Source organism: Eubalaena glacialis, chromosome 9 (assembly GCF_028564815.1).
Source record: "Eubalaena glacialis isolate mEubGla1 chromosome 9, mEubGla1.1.hap2.+ XY, whole genome shotgun sequence".
NCBI lineage: Eukaryota > Metazoa > Chordata > Mammalia > Artiodactyla > Balaenidae > Eubalaena > Eubalaena glacialis.
The window spans coordinates 117,586,359-117,604,852 of record NC_083724.1 but is presented as its reverse complement, the minus strand read 5'-3'; the positions used below and the strand labels follow the sequence as shown (position 1 = coordinate 117,604,852).

At 45.3% G+C, this 18,494-nt stretch overlaps 1 protein-coding gene and 1 pseudogene across 1 annotated transcript; both read left to right on the top strand.

Annotated features, from left to right (window-relative positions):
* The first annotated feature begins 10,364 nt into the window (after nucleotides 1-10,364).
* On the top strand, nucleotides 10,365-12,044 carry LOC133097409 (polyadenylate-binding protein 4-like; annotated as a pseudogene).
* A 3,530-nt stretch (nucleotides 12,045-15,574) lies between these two features.
* DEFB136 (defensin beta 136) lies at nucleotides 15,575-16,235 on the top strand. Its single transcript, XM_061199258.1, has 2 exons — nucleotides 15,575-15,629; nucleotides 16,063-16,235. Exons 1-2 carry the CDS (start codon nucleotides 15,575-15,577, stop codon nucleotides 16,233-16,235), a joined length of 228 nt encoding a protein of 75 aa, XP_061055241.1.
* Nucleotides 16,236-18,494: the final 2,259 nt, after the last annotated feature.

Sequence of the window (18,494 nt, the reverse complement as noted above, 5' to 3'; positions counted from 1 at the left end):
TTCGAAACCAAAGGAAGCACAATCAATACAAGCAAAAATCAATCAATAATCACTTAATCAATAAAATGGTAAATAAAAAGCACAAAAAAGACAAATAAATTGTCACTTATCAAAGCAAATATAAATGGACGATAATTATCAGTTAAAACACAGAGGTTTTAAGACTGAATTTTTTTTAATCTGGAAATAACCTATTTATAATAAGAGTGAAAACAACACCGAAAGACAAAGAAAGGTGGGCTCTAATAGTTGGGAAAAAAATGTCAATTCTAGCAAAAACTGCTGATTTTACATCCCAGTATACTTTCTCCTATTTTTCTTTAGTAATCAGCCAGAGCACAGGGCCACTGGGGACTTTCATTCTTTAGTTGCAGCTGAGCAGTCCATTCACTAATGAGCTTTATGATTTCATATCTCTTAGCAGCCATAAATAATGAGGCCCGCAAATTAGATGCACATTGCTGGGCAGAAACACCAAAGACCCTCCTGGTTTACAAAGATCAGAGCTCTGATATGTGCTTGGCTGTGTCCTTTAGCTTTGTTTTTTAATGCCATAAAAGTGGGCACCTACAGTACATTTAGAATTATTATATCTTCCTGTTTCTTATCATTATGTAGTGACATTCTTTGCCTTTTTGCCCATAAACATTGTTATAGTTTTTTGCTTCAGATCCTCTTTTTGCTAGTGTTCATGTAGCTTTACCAGGTTTCTATTAAATATAATTTTCCTGTGGTGACACTTAGGATCTGGTATAATGTAAATAATGGGAAACCCCAAAATAAAAGTAACTTAAATAAGACAGAATTCTCTCTCATATAAAGGAGACCTAGAAGGAAGTTGAAATGGCTACCAAACTGAGTAGCTGAAAAATACTAAATGCCCTCATATCCCTGATGCCACCAACAAATCATGTTCAGCTTAGCCTAGTAGGAGACTATCTGCATCCCACAGCACCAAGTCACTGAACACAGTGAGGAGCCTTTCTGTCTTTAAAAGATGATAAGATATAAGGTATGGACATGTACTCCATCTACCACATAAGCCTCAAAGTTAATATTATTTCAACTTTAGGAAGCATGTATTAGGACAAAAACCAAGGAAAACCAATGTAAGATGTGTAGACTTCAAACCCGTATCAATAAAATGCATTATTCTCTGGCCACCCCTCATCAGTGTAATCGTGATCATAAAATACTCCAACCGTGTCCATCCTCCAGCAGTGCATGAGGGGCTCAAAGCACTCTTGCTGCAACCCAGCTGACATGGACTATTTCAACCCCATGATGACTGTTTCTCATCATAAATCAATATATTATGATACATGTTTTGTAAATAAATCTGATGAGCCTGGTTTATGTGAATCTAGACCCTGGGGGATGGATATGCTTTGGGAGAGTGGAAAACCAAGACACAGACCCTGGATTATGGCAAATACACAAGTGTAATGAGTACCCCAGAGTCAGACCACGCGTCTTCACATACTGACATTACCTCTCCCCTCAACATCTGCATAGGCTTCACTTGTACAATATCACTTTCTTATTAATAGTTCTATAGTGGACACTACCAGCTTGAGCAGTGTTTCAATGTAAGGGATAAGCCAACAGCGGCGTTGCCTAATGAGCTGACTGAACATTTGAAACAACCTTCTAACCTCCTTAACTCTAATCCTGCCCCAACATCCATCCCACACAGAACTGCTCAATGGGGCCATCCAAAAGACAAGTCAGACCTTCCCACTTCCTCACACTCCCTTCAGGAGTGCCTCTATAATACCCTCAGTCTACAGTTGTTAACATTTCACTCATGGGGGGAGGGATAAACTGGGAATTTGGGATTAACATATACACACTACTATACATAAAATACATAAACAACAAGGACCTACTGTATAGCACAGGGAACTATATTCAATATCTTCTAATACCATATAATGGAAGAGAATCTGAAAAAAATAGACATATATATAAAAACCTTCCAGAAAGTAGGCAAAGAAGGAACTTACCTCAACATAATAAAGGCCATATATGACAAACCCACAGCCAACGTCGTCCTCAATGGTGAAAAACTGAAACCATTTCCACTAGGATCAGGAACAAGACAAGGTTGCCCACTCTCACCACTATTATTCAACATAGTTTTGGAAGTTTTAGCCACAGCAATCAGAGAAGAAATAAAAGGAATCCAAATCAGAAAAGAAGAAATAAAACCGTTACTGTTTGCAGATGACATGATACTCTACATAGAGAATCCTGAAGATGCTACCAGAAAACTACTAGAGCTAATCAATGAATTTGGTAGAGTAGCAAGATACAAAATTAATGCACAGAAATCTCTTGCATTCCTATACACTAATGATGAAACATCTGAATGAGAAATTAAGGAAACACTCCCATTTACCATTGCAACAAAAAGAATAAAATACCTAGGAATAAACTTACCTAAGGAGACAAAAGACCTGTATGCAGAAAACTATAAGACACTGATGAAAGAAACTAAAGATCATACAAACAGATGTAGAGATATACCATGTTCTTGGATTTGAAGAATCAACACTGTGAAAATGACTATACTACCCAAAGCAATCTACAGATTCAGTGCAATCCTTATCATACTACCAATGCCATTTTTCACAGAACTAGAACAAAAAATGTCACAATTTGTATGGAAACACAAAGACCCCGAATACCCAAAGCAATCTTGAGAAAGAAAGACGGAGCTGGAAGAATCAGGCTCCCAGACTTCACACTATACTACAAAGCTACAGCAATCAAGACAGTATGGTACTGGCACAAAAACAGAAATATAGATCAATGGAGCAGGATAGAAAGCCCAGAGATAAACCCACACACATATGGTCACCTTATCTTTGATAAAGGAGGCAAGAATATACAATGGAGAAAAGACAGCCTCTTCAGTAAGTGGTGCTGGGAAAACTGGACAGCTACATGTAAAAGAATGAAATTAGAACACTCCCTAATACCATACACAAAAATAAACTCAAAATGGATTAAATACCTAAATGTAAGGCCAGACACTATAAAATTCTTAGAGGAAAACATAGGCAGAACACTCTATGACATAAATCACAGCAAGATCCTTTTTGACCCACCTCCTAGAGAAATGGAAATAAAAACAAAAATAAACAAATGGAACCTAATGAAACTTAAAAGCTTTTGCACAGCAAAGGAAGCCATAAACAAGACGAAAAGACAACCCTCAGAATGGGAGAAAATATTTGCAAATGAAGCAACTGACAAAGGATTAATCTCCAAAATATACAAGCAGCTCATGCAGCTCAATATCAAAAAACAAACAACCCAATCCAAAAAAGGGCAGAAGAGCTAAATAGACATTTCTCCAAAGAAGATATAGATTGCCAACAAACACATGAAAGGATGCTCAACATCACTAATCATTAGAGAAATGCAAATCAAAACTCACACCAGTCAGAATGGCCATCATCAAAAATATCTACAAACAATAAATGCTGGAGAGGGTGTGGAGAAAAGGGAACCCTCTTGCACTGTTGGTGGGAATGTAAATTGATACAGCCACTACGGAGACCAGTATGGAAGTTCCTTAAAAATCTAAAAATAGAACTACCATACAACACAGCAATCCCACTACTGGGCATATACTCTGAGAAAACCATAATTCAAAAAGAGTCATGTACCACAATGCTCATTGCAGCTCTATTTACAATAGCCTGGACACAGAAGCAACCTAAGTGTCCATCGACAGATGAACGGATAAAGAAGATGTGGCACATATATACAATGGATTATTACTCAGCCATAAAAAGAAATGAAATTGAGTTATTTGTAGTGAGGTGGATGGACCTAGAGACTGTCATACAGAGTGAAGTAAGTCAGAAAGAGAAATATAAATACCGTATGCTAACACATATATATGGAATCTAAAAAAAACCAAAAAATGGTTCTGAAGAACCTAGTGGCAGGACAGGAGTAAAGACGCAGACGAAGAGAATGGACTTGAGGACACAGGGAGGGGGAAGGGGAAGCTGGGACAAAGTGAGAGAGTGGCATGGACATATATACACTAGCAAATGTAAAATAGATAGCTAGCGGGAAGCAGCCACATAGCACAGGGAGATCAGGTCGGTGCTTTGTGACCACCTAGAGGGGTGGGATAGGGAGGGTGGAGGGAGACGCAAGAGGGAGGGGATATGGGGATATATGTATACATATAGCTGATTCACTTTGTTATACAGCAGAAACTAACATACCATTGTAAAGCAATTATACTGCAATAAAGATGTTTAAAAAAAAAAGAATAGACATATACATTTATGTATTACTTAAATACTTCCCTGTATACCTGAAACACTGTAAATCGACTATACTTCAGTAAGTTTTAAAAAAATCTGAAAAAGAATACATATTTGTATAACTGAATCACTCTGTTGTATACGTGAAATAGTGTAAATCAACTGTACTTCAATAAAAAATAAAATTAAATAAATAAATAAATTTTCACTCATGGTCCTTTGTAACCTGGCTCTACCCCCTTCTCCAGCCTTATCTGTAACCACCCCCCATGTTCTAGCGATACATAAATGTGCGTTCATACCAGCACACACCAAACTTTTCTATACCTCTCTCCCCTGACCCTATGGATCTACTGATTGCTCCTAGAGCCCTCTTTCTTGTACTTCCTGGATAATCCCTACTTACCCTTAAAGATTCTACTCCAGAGTATCATCTCCTCCAGGAGTCTTTCCCTGCTTCCCTCAAAGCTCAGTTTCATGCCCCAAGTTTCCATAGCACCCTGTACATAAATCCTGTATCACAGCTTTTACCTCATCATATTAAAATTATAACCTATGGCCCATGCAACTGTGAGCACAGAGTCTTCTCTCTTCTTTACGTCCCTGGAACCCAGCACAGTGCCCGGCATAAAGTGCCACTAATGCTGGCCACACTGAACAGAACTGAACTGATTCTCCCCCTTTTCCTGCTCCCTACAGTGCTCTACTTCCACACCCCATGCTACATTTCTCCTCCACACCCATAGTGATCCTGGCCCTTCCGTATTTTCCCACATTGGGTCTGTGCCTCACTTCTTACAGATACGAGTCTGAGTAAGGGAAGGGTGGGCTGGTGATCTGCCCATACTTATGAGTAAGGCTGAATATTTGTCACATGCCAGACGCATGACCAGTGTTGCAGAACTGCCTTTCTCCACAGCCCCTCATAGAAATCCATGGAAATAAGGACAACCCAGTTAGCTACAAGTGTGCTAAGAAATTTGAGGACAGGGCAGAGACTTCAATGCCCAAAGGAAAAAATCATGTTCTCTAGGCAATCTGGCAGAAGCTAAGGAAGAAGGCAAACTAGCCCTGGGGACTTCTGGGCATCAGTCCCAGTGGCATAAGGCCATCCGATCTTGAAAGAAGGTACTGAGAACAGTCTTCCCTACGTGTGGCCAGGGACGAGTTCCCAGCCAATATCTCCTCACAGAATGTCCTAAGACTCCAAACATAATCAAATCTTGCTAAAGGCAATAAATTGATTCACCTGATCACACAGCCCCTTCCAGGCAGATGTGTCTCTTTGATCACTTGGGACAACCAGACCCCACTTTCCTCTCTAAACTTCTCCAGGTCCAGAGAGTGATTTCTTCATTGTCCTCATGTCGAAGGAGCTGTTATATGTAACCAGCTGGATTTTCCTACTTGGGTTTGGACTTGGGTTTTGGTCTGAAGCTGTCTCTCAGAGCTTGCAGGGTGTTAGAGACACTGAAACTATGATCTTAATCCTCACTCTAAGTCCTGCCCCAGCAAACAGTTAGAGGAACATGGTAAGAGTGGAAGGTTCTGGACCATGCCCTAGAAGAACCTAGATTTAGGTCAAGTTTTGCCAGTAATCAGAGGAGCTGCTGCGCTCAGACCCTTTGTTCCTGTTCCTCTGCCCCCAGTCGCTGCAGCCTCCGCTGCTTTCGGGCCTACCAGCCTGAAGAAAAAGTCTGAAGTCCCCCAGTTGCTAAGGAGAGGGCAGCAATGCACTCCTACCCTCTGACTTCTATGGAGTCTCCTATCAGCTCTATATGGCAGAATGGGTCATACTGAAGCCCCAACCGTCCAGCCCAGCTTGAAACAAGGGTCTCCCCATCTTCTACTGGGAAGTTCTAGGGTCTGAACCATGTCCCTTCATCAGATATGGGAGGCCACCTCCTTGCATTGACCCGGATCTTCCTCTTGACACGTGTGCTTCCAGATAAGGGGATGGGTGTAAGTTAAGCTGGGCCATGGGAATAGGTCTCAGGCCTTCCCCAGCACTGACATCTCCACGGATTCTCTAGGGATGAGCTGGATGTGGGGCAAAGATCCTGCAAGAGGAGGCTGGTCTAGGGAAATGCATCTTTAAACCTTGCGATCCAGTGCTCTGTTGTGAAACCTTGGGCTCCTGGTCAAAACCTCAGGCACCATCCCTCCCTACTCCCGCGTTCCTAAGCCCCAGAGATTAACCACAGAAGTTAAAAGGAAAGGAGCACTGTGTGCCCACTGGTATCTTCTAGGATTAGTGAGATGGGGGGACTTTTTTTTAATCCCAGGGATTTTCACTATAGGAAACAGAATCTCTTCCAACTTGATTCTGGGTATTCATTATAACATGAACATACTGAGCATTATGCAGTCCACGAAGGCAGGTGTACAGCAGATTGTATATCACAAAAGAGAACCATCAAACAAGCAAGGTTGTAGCAACATAAGGGTTCTGTTGTTGAAATAGGGACGGAATCCCTTGGGGAGCCCTGGCAAAGCAGTACCCTCAGAAGCATACCTGGGAAAGATATTTTCTGAGGGCCAGCCATCCCTGACCCTCACCTAAACTTTCTCCAATGAAAAAGCTGTGTGCCTGCTAGAACAACCAGATTTTCAGCTATTCCATCAGGGTCAGGCAAGTGGAGGCCAAAGAGGCATTGCAGAAGAGATGAAACTGACAGAGAAACCCAGTTCTACAAGACTTACTGAAGAGCCACAGTGCAGTAGGGAAGGGCCAGCCTGCCAAAGTCGCTCCTGTTCTTTTCCCATCCCTCTTCTCTCGCAATTCTTTTGACTTATAATATTATACATATAAGGCCAAGTCACTTTCCACTCATTTTTTTTTCCCTTTTCCTGATAAAAAAAGGAAGAAAAGAACAATCAACAAGAACCCACAGTCCCTGTATTTTATATTTGTCATCTCCATTTACCTCTACAATAACCTTATGAAGAGGTACATTTATTTTCATTTTACAGATGAAGAACCCGAAATCCAGACATATTAGGTAACTTAGCCAATATCACATAACTCATAAGTAGCAGAGCCCAGAGGCCAACCCATTCTAGCAAAAGCCAAGGTCTGTGTTCTTTCCGCCATACATGGCCTGCCTTTATATCGGTACAAAAGTTTGGGTAGTAATCGTAAAAGAAACCATTCTCTCTCATTTATTCCCATTTGGAGCGCCCAATTTAAGTATGGGACCCCACATACAGAGTGAGTTTTCTTTGAGCTTCCCCATCCAACGAGACTCGATTTCCACGTCTTTCGTGGGCCTCAAGCTCTGCCGTGCCACAAACCTCATGCAACTTTTATGGCTTCTTCACTTTATGTGCCTTTTTTTTTTTTTTTTTTTTAAACCGCTTACCTGTATTGAAAAACCTTCTCTTGTTCCTGGGTAGGGTGACTACCCTATGATACTTATTTCTAACAGAAGGTCACACTCCGTAGCAGAAATTAATAGCAAATAACTGATAAGAACGTATACTTTGCTCTCTCCGCCCCCGGTCGCGGCAGCCTCCACTGCTCTCACGCCTAGCACCCTGAAGAAAAAAAAAGAAAAGGTTTTTTAAAAACCCTAAAACGCTTTAAAATCTAAAAAAGACGGGGGCGGGAGAGCGAATCCTCCTCGGAGAACCCGCGGGGAAGCCACTTTCGCACGCTTCCAGCACCCGGGCGACCGCTGGTCCCCGACCACAAGGCTACCTGTGAGCCGCCCGCGTGCCCGTGCCCGCGCCCGCGCACACCGCGTGTCCGCGCACCAGGCGTCCGCCCACCACGTTTCGGCGCACTACGTGTCCGCCCACCACGCGGCTGCGCACCAGATGTCCGCCCACCACGTGTCCGCGCACCACGCGTCCGCCCTCCACGTTTCCGCGCACTACGTGTCCGCTCACCAAGCGTCTGCGCACCAGACGTCCGCCCACCGCGTTTCCGCGCACTACGTGTACGCTCACCACGCGTCTGCGCACCAGATGTCCCCCACCACGTGTCCGCGCACCACGCGCCCGCCCTCCACGTTTCCGCGCACTACGTGTCCGCCCGCCACGCGTCTGCGCACCAGACGTCCGCCCACCATGTGTCCGCACACCAGGCGTCCGCACACCACGTTTCCGCGCACTACGTGTCGCCCCACCGCGCGTCTGCGCACCAGGCGTCCGCCCACCACGTGCTTGCCCACCACCTGTCCGCGCACCACGCCTCGGCGCTGCCTTGCTTCTACCTGGCGTGGGAGGCGGATGCGCCCAGGGCTTGCCTTCGCCGAGTTGGCATTTACGTATATTTGGTTTCCCTCCTCCGCGGGCTGCTGTAATTTTAAACCCCTGGAGCCCGAGGCCTGTATTTATACAGAAATGCGTTTCTCGAGGCCACCGTGCGTACCCTGCGGTTGCCTCTTGAAGTATTTGTGTCGTTTGCAGGGGTGTCCCCGTTTTAATTTTATGTGTGTGTGTGTGATTCAATGCGTAATGACATGTATTAAAATTTTTAAATACACGCAGGAAAACAATGCTACATCTTTTTAGAAGCTACCCTCATACTTAAAGACATACTAGACACATTAGAATGGAAGGGAGGGAAGGAGAATGGAGATAAGGGACGAGAGGAGAGAGTCCTCGTTCTGATCAGTGATTACAAGGTGCTGTGAAGTCATTGGGAAAGAGTAACTCCATTCTGCAACCTTGAGAAAAACAATATAAACGGACAGTCAAATGGGTTAATAATGTAAGTTGATCAGGAAGGAGCTCCCTGAAGAAATGGCATTTCACTTGAGACTTGAAGAATAATGGTTACTGAACTCAGGTGGTACATTTTCTTTCATTTCTTTTTTTTTTTTTTCTGGAGTAAAATTGTTTTACAATGTTGTGTTAGTTTCTGCTATACAATGAAGTGAATCAGCTATATGTATATCCCCTCCCTCTTGGACCTCCTTCCCACCCCCCCCATCCCACCCATCTAGGTGGTCACAGAGTACTGAGCTGTGCTCTACAGCAGGTTCCCACTAGCTATCTGTTTTACACATGGTAGTGTATGTCAAACCTAATCTCCCAATCCGTCCCGCCCTCCCCTTCTCCCCCATGTCCACATGTCCGTTCTGTACATCTACATCTCTATTCCTGGCCTACAAATAGGTTCATCTGTACCATTTTTCTAGATTCCACATATATGCGTTAATATACGATACTTGTTTTTCTCTTTCTGACTTACTTCACTCTGTATGACAGACTCTGGGTCCATCCACATCTCTACAGATGACCCAATTTCATTCCTTTTTATGGCTGAGTAATATTCCATTGTATATACGTGCCACATCTTCTTTATCCATTCATCTGTCATTGGACATTTAGGTTGTTTCCATGTCCCGGCTATTATAAATAGTGCTGCAATGAACACTGGGGTACATGTGTCCTTTTAAATTATGGTTTTCTCAGGGTATATGCCCAATAGTGGGATTGCTGGGTCTTATGGTTGTTCTGTTTTTAGTTTTTTAAGGAACCTCCTTACTGTTCTCCATAGTGGCTGCACCAATTTACATTCCCACCAACAGTGCAAGAGGGATCCCTTTTCTCCACACCCTCTCCAGCATTTATTGTTTGTAGACTTTTTGATGATGCCCATTCTGACCGGAGTGAGGTGATACCTCACTGTAGTTTTGATTTGCATTTCTCTAATAATTAGTGATGTTGAGCATCTTTTCATGTGCCTCTTGGCCATCTGTATGTCTTCTCTGGTGAAATGTGTATTTAGGTCTTCCACCCATTTTTTTAATTGGGTGGTTTGTTTTTTTGATATTGAGCTCCATGAGCTGTTTGTATATTTTGGAGATTAATCCTTTGTCCGTTGCTTCAGACCAGCACAGCTGAATATTAACAGACTCCCAGGGAGGGCCATATGAGCTTTGAGAGCCTGCGGTTTGGCAGTCTCTTGGGAGCCAGCCCCGAACTCCTCTCTCTGGTCCTCGGAGCCCCCTCCAGCTTCTCTGAGCTTCAGGCCACGGCTCCGAGCAGAGCCCCTGTTGTCCTGTGTGGTCCCGCTAAGAAGTCCTCCTAGCAGGTCTGGGAGCGGTCGGGGCTGGGGAGATGAGCGCTGCTGCCAGTGGCTACCCCACGGCCCCCCGTGTGTGGGTAACCTGCACTCTCACATCACCGAGGCCTCGCTGTGAGCCAAGTTCAGCCCTGCGGGGCCTGTGCTGTCCGTCCGTGGGGGCCACTCCCTGGGTTCTGCCTGCGTCCACTTCCAGCAGCCGGCTGAGCGGGCCTTGGAGACCACGAACTTCGATGTGAGTAAGGGAAAGCTGACCCGTATCACGTGGCCTCAGAGGATCCCTCTTTGAGAAAACCTGGTGTGGGAAACGTCTTCATCAAGAACCTGGACAAATCTATACGTATCAAGGCACTTCGTGATTCTTTTTCTGCTTTTGGAAACATTCTGTCCTGCAAGGTAGGGTGTGATGAGACCGGCCCTAAGGGTTATTCCTTTGACCCAAGAGGCTGCCGACAAAGCCATCGAGAAGATGAAGGGCATGACCCTCAGTGACCACAAAGTGTCTGTGGGCAGATTCAAGTCTCGAAAAGAGCGGGAAGCCAAGCGGGAAGCCGAGGAATTCACCAACGTTTACATCAAAAACTTTGGGGACGAGGTGGATAATGAGAGACTGAAAGAGCTATTCAGCCAGTTTGGTAAGACCCTAAGCGTCAAGGTAAGTGAGAGATCCCAGTGGGAAATCCAAAGGCTTCGGCTTTGTGAGTCACAAAAAACACCAGGATGCCAATAAGGCCTTGGAAGAGACAAATGGAAAGGCAATCAGTGGGAAAGTCATTTTCCTCGGCCGTGCACAGAACAAAGTGGACCGGCAGGCCCCGTTAAAGCGGAAGTTTGAACAGCTGCAACAGGAGAGAATTAGTCGCTGTCAGGGGGTGAATCTCTACATTAAGAACTTGGATGACACCAGTGATGATGAGAAGTTCAGGAAGAGTTTTCTCCTTTTGGATCAATCGCCAGTCCTAAGGGGACGCGGGAGGATGGGAGAAGCAAGGGTTTGGCTTTGTCTGCTCCACATGCCCCCAAGAGGCAAAGCGGAGCAGTCACTGAGCGGATGCATCGTGGGCTCCAAGCCACTGTGTGTCACCCTGGCCCAGAGAAAGGCTCACCTGACCAACCAGTATAAGCAGCGGGTGGCCGGGATGAGAGTGCCCCCCACCAATGCCATCTTAAATCAGTCCCAGCCTGCAGCTGGGGGCTACTTTGTGCCAGCAGTTCCACAGGCTCAGGGAAGCCCTCCGTGTTACACACCTAACCATCTAGCACAGATGAGACCTCATCCACGCGGGCAGCGAGGCTTCCAAGGAATGCCAAGTGCTCTATGCCAGTCTGGGCCTCGTCCAGCTCTTCGCCATCTGGCTCCACCTGGGTCTGAGTGCCCGGACTGCTTGGCTGTGGACTTTGGAGGCTAGCGCTGCCTAGCAAGGTCTGACTGACAGCTGCCCATCTGGAGGCGTTCCCCCGGCTCTGCAGAACTTACCGCCTCGTGCTGCTGCACCTTACAAGTCCGCCTCAAGGGTATCCCTCACCCTGCCGTACAGCCTCTGCAGACACCCCAGCCTGCAGTCCACACGCAGGGGCAGGAGCCTCTGAGCGCACCCACGCTGGCCGCCGCAGCACCTGCGCCCCTCCACCCCGCCAGGAACCGAAGCAGGTGCTGCGCGGGTGGACGTTTGCTCCAGCTCATCCAGAGCGTGCACTCAGAAACCCCCTTATGAGGGAGGGAGTGGGCTGTGGTCACGCAGTGGTGCACTAGGACCGTCGGTGGTGCTGGAGAACATCTGTTTCCTTGATCTGAGTGGTGGTTACGCAGTGTTTGCTGTATGGTCAGTCACTAAGCTACGTCTATGATTTGTTCATTTTTCTTTATGTGTATTAAATTTCATCTTTTATCAATAGTTTATGTTAAAAGTTTAAAAATAAGAACCACGGCAGAGCACAGAGGATTTTTAGGATAGCGTAACGATTCTGTATGATACTACAGTGGTGGATAGATGTTATACATTTGTCAAAACTCACAGAATATACAACACCACAGGTGAAACTTAGTGTTTGGAGGGATACTGTGTGTCAATGTAGGTTCGTCGTTTGTAACAAACGTACCACTCTGGTGCAGGGTGTCGATAGTGGAGGTGGTTGTACACGTGTGGGAACAGGAGGGAGCTGTCTGCACTTTCTACTCAATTTTCCTGTGAACCTAAAACTGCTCTAAAAAATGGACTTTATAGATTCACAGGCATAGAGAACAGACTTGTGATTGCCAAGGGTGGAGTGGGGGAGAGATGGATTGGGAGTTTGGGGTTAGCAGATGCAAACTATTACATATAGAATGGATAAACAACAAGGTCCTACTGTATAGCACAGGGAACTATATGCAATATCCTGTAATAAACCATAATGGGAAAGAAAAACATAATTTTAAAATGGAGTTTAAGTCATTGCACTCAGGAAGGGTCTGACTAGTGAATGAGGCAACTGAAAAGGAAGCGTGCTCCTTAAACAGGGTAATTCATTTAGGGTTACATAGGATGTGCAGTGGATGTTTTTTTCTCAAAGGTAAAGATGATAATAAGGAGGGCATGAGAATTCTAGCAAATTAAGATAAAGGAAGAAAGCACCAACAGAGCAACACTAAATCCATTTGTGTTTCCCTGGCAGCTTAGCCCAAGAAGACCTTGGGCAGAAGGTGGGAACACTTGGCTCACTTAGGAGAAACTCCTGCCCGAAGGTCGGGACGGTAATTTAATCAGGACATCTGTGGGTGGAAAGGAAAGAGTCTGTCCTGAACACATACTGATCGCCAGACACATATTAGATCTGCTTTTCCAGAACTGTGTGTAGGAGGGACTCAGAAGTATTTAGAAAATGTTAGGTTCATAGTTCCCATATTCCCCAACGCACAACTGAACAATCTAAAATATATGGAGGACAGAGTTCCGAACCGAGTATTAAGACAGCTGAACATTTGATGCCAGCACAGCGCACAGCTGGCTTCTTTCCTTTGTGCAAGCCCATTCACCAATCTGAGCCTTGTTTCCTCCACCTCTAAAAGAATGAGGTGTCACTACTAGCCTATGCTATGTCTATGGCAGCAGATGGTCAGGATATGGCCTGGGCTCCGTGGGCGGGAATCATATGCCCAGTGCAGGGTCTCCTGGGAGCCTTTCCTGGGGACTTGCAAGGGAATGCTCAGCCCTGATCTAGCACCGACCTCCATATTTCTAGTCCACTAGCCCACCATCTCTCTCCCACTCCCATTCCAACCGACAGCCGTGCTCTCAACCATACGCATTGTTGGAACCCAGAATGAAACTTTCCCAGCAACATTTTGCATTCACTAAGAAGTCTCTTGGAGAGGGTCTGCAGAAGAGAAAGAAACACGGCTATAGTGGTGGTGGGATTTAATACAGAATAAGCACGAAGAGTATCAGAAAGAGGAGGAGGAGGAGAGGAGAAGAAGGAAATCTATACCAGAAAGAGCGTGATGCGTTTTTCAAGCTCTATCTCATTTCATCCTCAAAAAAACCTCTTACAATGCACTTTTAGAGAAAAGGAAGCTTATCTGAAGAAAAAAAAAACAGAAACACTAATTTGAAAAGATACATGCACCCCAGAGTTCATATTCATAGTAGCACTATTTACAGTAGCCAAGAAGCAGCCTAAGTGTCCATCAACAGATGAATGGATAAAGATGTGGTGTATATGTACATACAATGGAATACTACTCAGCCATAAAAAAGAAAGAAATTTTGCCATTTGCAGCAACATGGACACGGAGGGTATTATGCTAAGTGAAATAAGTCAGACAGAGAAGGCAAATACTGTATGCTATCATTTATATGTGGAATCTAAAAAAAAAAATACAACAAACTAGTGAATATAACAAAAAAAGAAGCAAATTCACAGATCTTCAGAACAAACTAGTGCTTACCAGTGGCAAGAAGGAAGAGGGGAGGGGCAGTACAGGGGTAGGGAATTAAGAGATACAAACTATTAGGTATAAAATAAGCTACAAGGATATTGTACAACACAGGGAATCTAGCCAATATTTTATAATAACTATACATGGAGTATAACCTTTAAAATTTGTGAATCACTATAATGTACACCTGTAACTTCCATAATATTGTACAGCAACCATACTTCAATTTTAAAAATAGTAAAAAAAAGAAAGAAAGAAAGAAAAGAGGACGCTGAAGCTCAGAGATGCTAAATAATTTATCCAACGGCCTGTTACTGCAAGACGGAGTGTAATCAATAAAACTATGCTCTGTTGCCACTTTACAGACTCAGAATCCTACAGTCGTGGGTCAGTTGGGTACAAGCCTGCCTCAGGGGCAAGAATAAACCCTAAGTTCGTGTCTTCTCAACTCTCGGTCCCCCACCATCCCTCCAAGGAGGCAGACCTAATGACCCTTCCCCAGATCCACGTCCCTGTAGCTCCGGGGAAGCATTGTTCTACTCCACTCCTGACAGAGGGCAGCCAACCCTGAACGTAGCACTGAACTGGCTCTTCCTGTAGCACTGAACTCCCCTTCCTTCAGGGGCCAGGAGAGGGTTCTAACCCACCCACTCCAAAAAGAGAATCTTTCTCAGAACCCTCAAGGTTGCCAAATTCCAGCCAACATTTTATATCAGCCATTTGGAAAACGAAGCCCCTCAGCGAACTTTTCTGGGGGAAAGATTCCCTGCAGCATGGACCTCCAACAGGAGAATAAATCTGCATCCGAAGAGAAGGCTTTCCCTGCTCCACTATGTCTGAACACCTACCTAACTCTTGGTCAGGTCAAGACACCTTGAGAGCCTTTGCTTCTTGGAACACTGTAAATTCCTGCCGACTTCTTTTCTGGCCTGAAATTAAGCCTGTATTTTATCACATCACCTCTCTGGGCTCCTGTGTTCTCAGTTGGACCGGAAAAACAAGCAGACATTTTCCTGCCATTTTTCCATCAGTGTACCTTTGAAGTTACAGGGAAAGTGCCCAGGCCTGAGCATGAGGGTGCCTAGTCTCTGCTCCTGTTCTGCCTTGACTGAGTCCCTTCTTCTCCCATGATTTGTAGAAGAGGAAGTAGCACAGAATGGCCTAGGGACTCTTTTTCCTCTAACCCTGAAGAAGCCTGTCTCCCCTGGGTGTCCTTCCAGATAGAATGAGGCCAGCGTCCAGCCCCACCCAGCCTTGCCCAGCGCTATAAAGGAGCCTCCCAGACAGCCACCCCCAGGAAGTTGCAGCTCTGTGCCCTCCTAAATGATGAGGCTCTGTCTCTCTGGGTTACTCTTCCTCTTGGTGATCTCATTGTCTTCAGGTAAGATGATGGGTACAGGTCTGATCATGAAAATGAGGATCTTCCAAGGACTGAGGTACTTGAAAAGCCCTATTGGTGTAAGCCCAGCAGGGAGACACCAATATCAGATAAATCAGCAGACTAGGAGCAAGAGGTGGGTTAGTGGTGTTCGGCCCCTGCCCTGCTCATCTGTCGCTACATCCTGAAAATCTGCCAAAGCTTAAGAGAGGGGAGCCCATTTCACCACATGCAGAGATCACTTTCCAGCTATCCAAATTCCTGTTTCCCTCAACTTCCTCCGATTAGCATTGGACTCAGCGGCCCTCGCCGAAATGTAACAGCAGGTGAGAGGGTAGAGTCCTTCACCAGGAAAGAGAGGACAGCCCTAAGATCTCCCCCAGCCTCTTGAAGACTGATTTTTTCTTTCTTGTGTGTGTGTTCTTTTCCCCTTCAGGGAATGACTTGTTTGGAAATGATGGAGTGGAAGTTCGTACTTGCACTGCGCTTGGGGGCAGATGTTTCTTCGGCTGTAGAGTAGGTTGGAAATGGGTTGCCTACTGTCACAATGTATTGTCTTGTTGCCTAAAACTGAAGAGACATACTCCCCCTCAGGTCTATGAAACATGAGCCTACCTCATGGGTCCGCATTAAAAGGATACGCAAATGGCTAAAAGGACAAGACCTCCAATCTGTGCGTAAGGATGGCTAACGAGCTATGGGTAGCAAATGGGCGCCAGATTCTAACCAATTTACTGGCAAAATTCCAGATGTGTTTTTCTAAAGGGGCATTGTGGCAAAAGGCATTCCTATTCTATTTTCTGCCCTCCAATCTCCAATCAATAATTCCTATATCCCATTCAGAATCAATTGATCAATACGTGACCACAAGCCCAAGGATGTGACATCCACTGAGCCTAATAACAATAGCTTAACACATGCCAGTCCTACTTTTAAGTGGTTTACACGTATTCAATCACTTCATCCTCACCCAAAACTCTATTGTTTCTCCCATTTTGCAGATGAAGAAACTTTTCCAAGGTCACACAACTAGTAAGAGTTAGTTAGCACTGGATTTGAACCCAGACAGTCTTGATCCAGTGTCTATACTATTAAGGTGTACCACCTTTCAATTACTTAGTAGAGGAATCTAACTCGATGTATTTTTTTTACTGAAGTATAGTTGATTTAGAATGTTGTGTTAGTTTCAGGTGTACGGCAATGTGATTCAGTTGTGTGTGTGTGTGTGTGTGTATATATACATATATATATATGTAGACACACACACACATATATATACAAATTTTTCAGATTCTTTTCCATTATAGATTACAAAATATTGAATATAGTTCCCTGTGCTATACAGTAGGTCCTTGCTGTTTATCTATTTTATATACAGTAGTGTGTATCTGTTAATCCCAGACTCCTAATTTATCCACCCGAGGCTTCCCATCTTCTCTTTCACTACCCAGTTCCCAATTTTGTATCTCAGGGGCTCCAAAAACCACACTGGGAGAAATTGTCCTTGGGCAAGTGTCCTTGGGGTGGGCAAGTGGGGTGCGAGGCTGGAAAGGTGGGGAGCAGTTTTGCATCAAGGGGCGCCTCTGTGGCATCCTTCTCGTGTTCTCTCTCTGGCCAGCAGTCGGGTCCAGGAGTCAGAACTCCGTGCAACAGAACCGGGTCATAGCGTCCCCCTGAGGTGTTTATTACATCCACCACCACTGGGATTGTGCCAGACTCTGAAAAAGGAAGCATTCTATGAGCAAGACGATGTGCTCCTTACCCTTGGGTGCTCAGAGTTCCAGCCGAAGAGCAGAAGCCCCAGACCAACCTTTGGCAGGAATCACATGTCTTCTGTCTGCACAAGGACAGCCAGTCATGCTGGGCACACGCCCAGAGACCCTAGCAGACAGGACTGCGTGTGGCATGGCGGGGTGTCACGGGGCCGGGCCATTCCCGGGCTGTGTTCCCCACCCTCTTCCCCCTCCGGAGTGACAGCAGAGCAGCAGTGAGCTCCACCTGCCAGGTCCAGGTGGGCTATCCTGCCCACAAGGTCCAGAGACAGCCTCTGCTTCTTAGCTCTTCTCCACAAGCCACCAGCAGAGAGGTTCTGGCTCCATAACACATGAAGCACCTTGGAATCAACCTGTTGGGACAATAGTGACTCCTGCATATGCTGGTGGTTTGGTTTGGATATGAAACTGTGCAACTCAGATTGGGACTTGAACCCATGCGCCAGAACTCAAACCCAGACAAAATCCAAATTGGGACATGAATCCACGGTCTTTTAATTGAGATCACACACCTGGTCTCAGGACTTAGTGAAGCTCAGGTTCTTGATGTCTCGTTGCAGAAAGAATTCAGCGAGAGACAAAGTGATAGGTAAGAAGTGGATTTATTTAGAGAGATACACAGTCCACAGAGTGTGGGCCATCTCAGAAGGTGAGAGGCCCCAAAATATGGCATAGTTAGTTTTTATGAGCTGAGTAATTTCATAGGCTAATGAGTGGGAGGATTATTCCAACTATTTCAAGGGAAAAGGCAGGGATTTCCAGGAACTGGGTCATCGCCCACTTTTTGGCCTTTTGTGGCTAGTCTCAGAACTGTCATGACACCGGTAGCGGTGGCATTTAGCATATGCTGATGTATTACAGTGAGCGTAGAATGAGGCTCAAGGTCCACTGGGAGTCGAATCTTCCGCCATCTTGGATCTAGTTAGTTCTAACCAGTTTTTGTCATGTCCTATGGCTATGTCATTCTTTTAAAGGTTGTGCCCTGCCCTCTCCCCTCCTGTTTCAGGCATGTGAGCAGTTCTGTTCTCAAACTGCAGCTCATCTTACAGAGCCGAGGCGTGGTTCTGAGGAGAATAGCAATGCACCATCCCGGAGC

Bases quoted from the DNA above. Each gene is read 5' to 3' on its own strand.
- DEFB136 (XM_061199258.1), top strand. From the start codon at position 15,575: ATGAGGCTCTGTCTCTCTGGGTTACTCTTCCTCTTGGTGATCTCATTG. The intron at 15,630-16,062 runs GTAAGATGATGG...TTTCCCCTTCAG, and splicing joins GGTGATCTCATTGTCTTCAG to GGAATGACTTGTTTGGAAAT.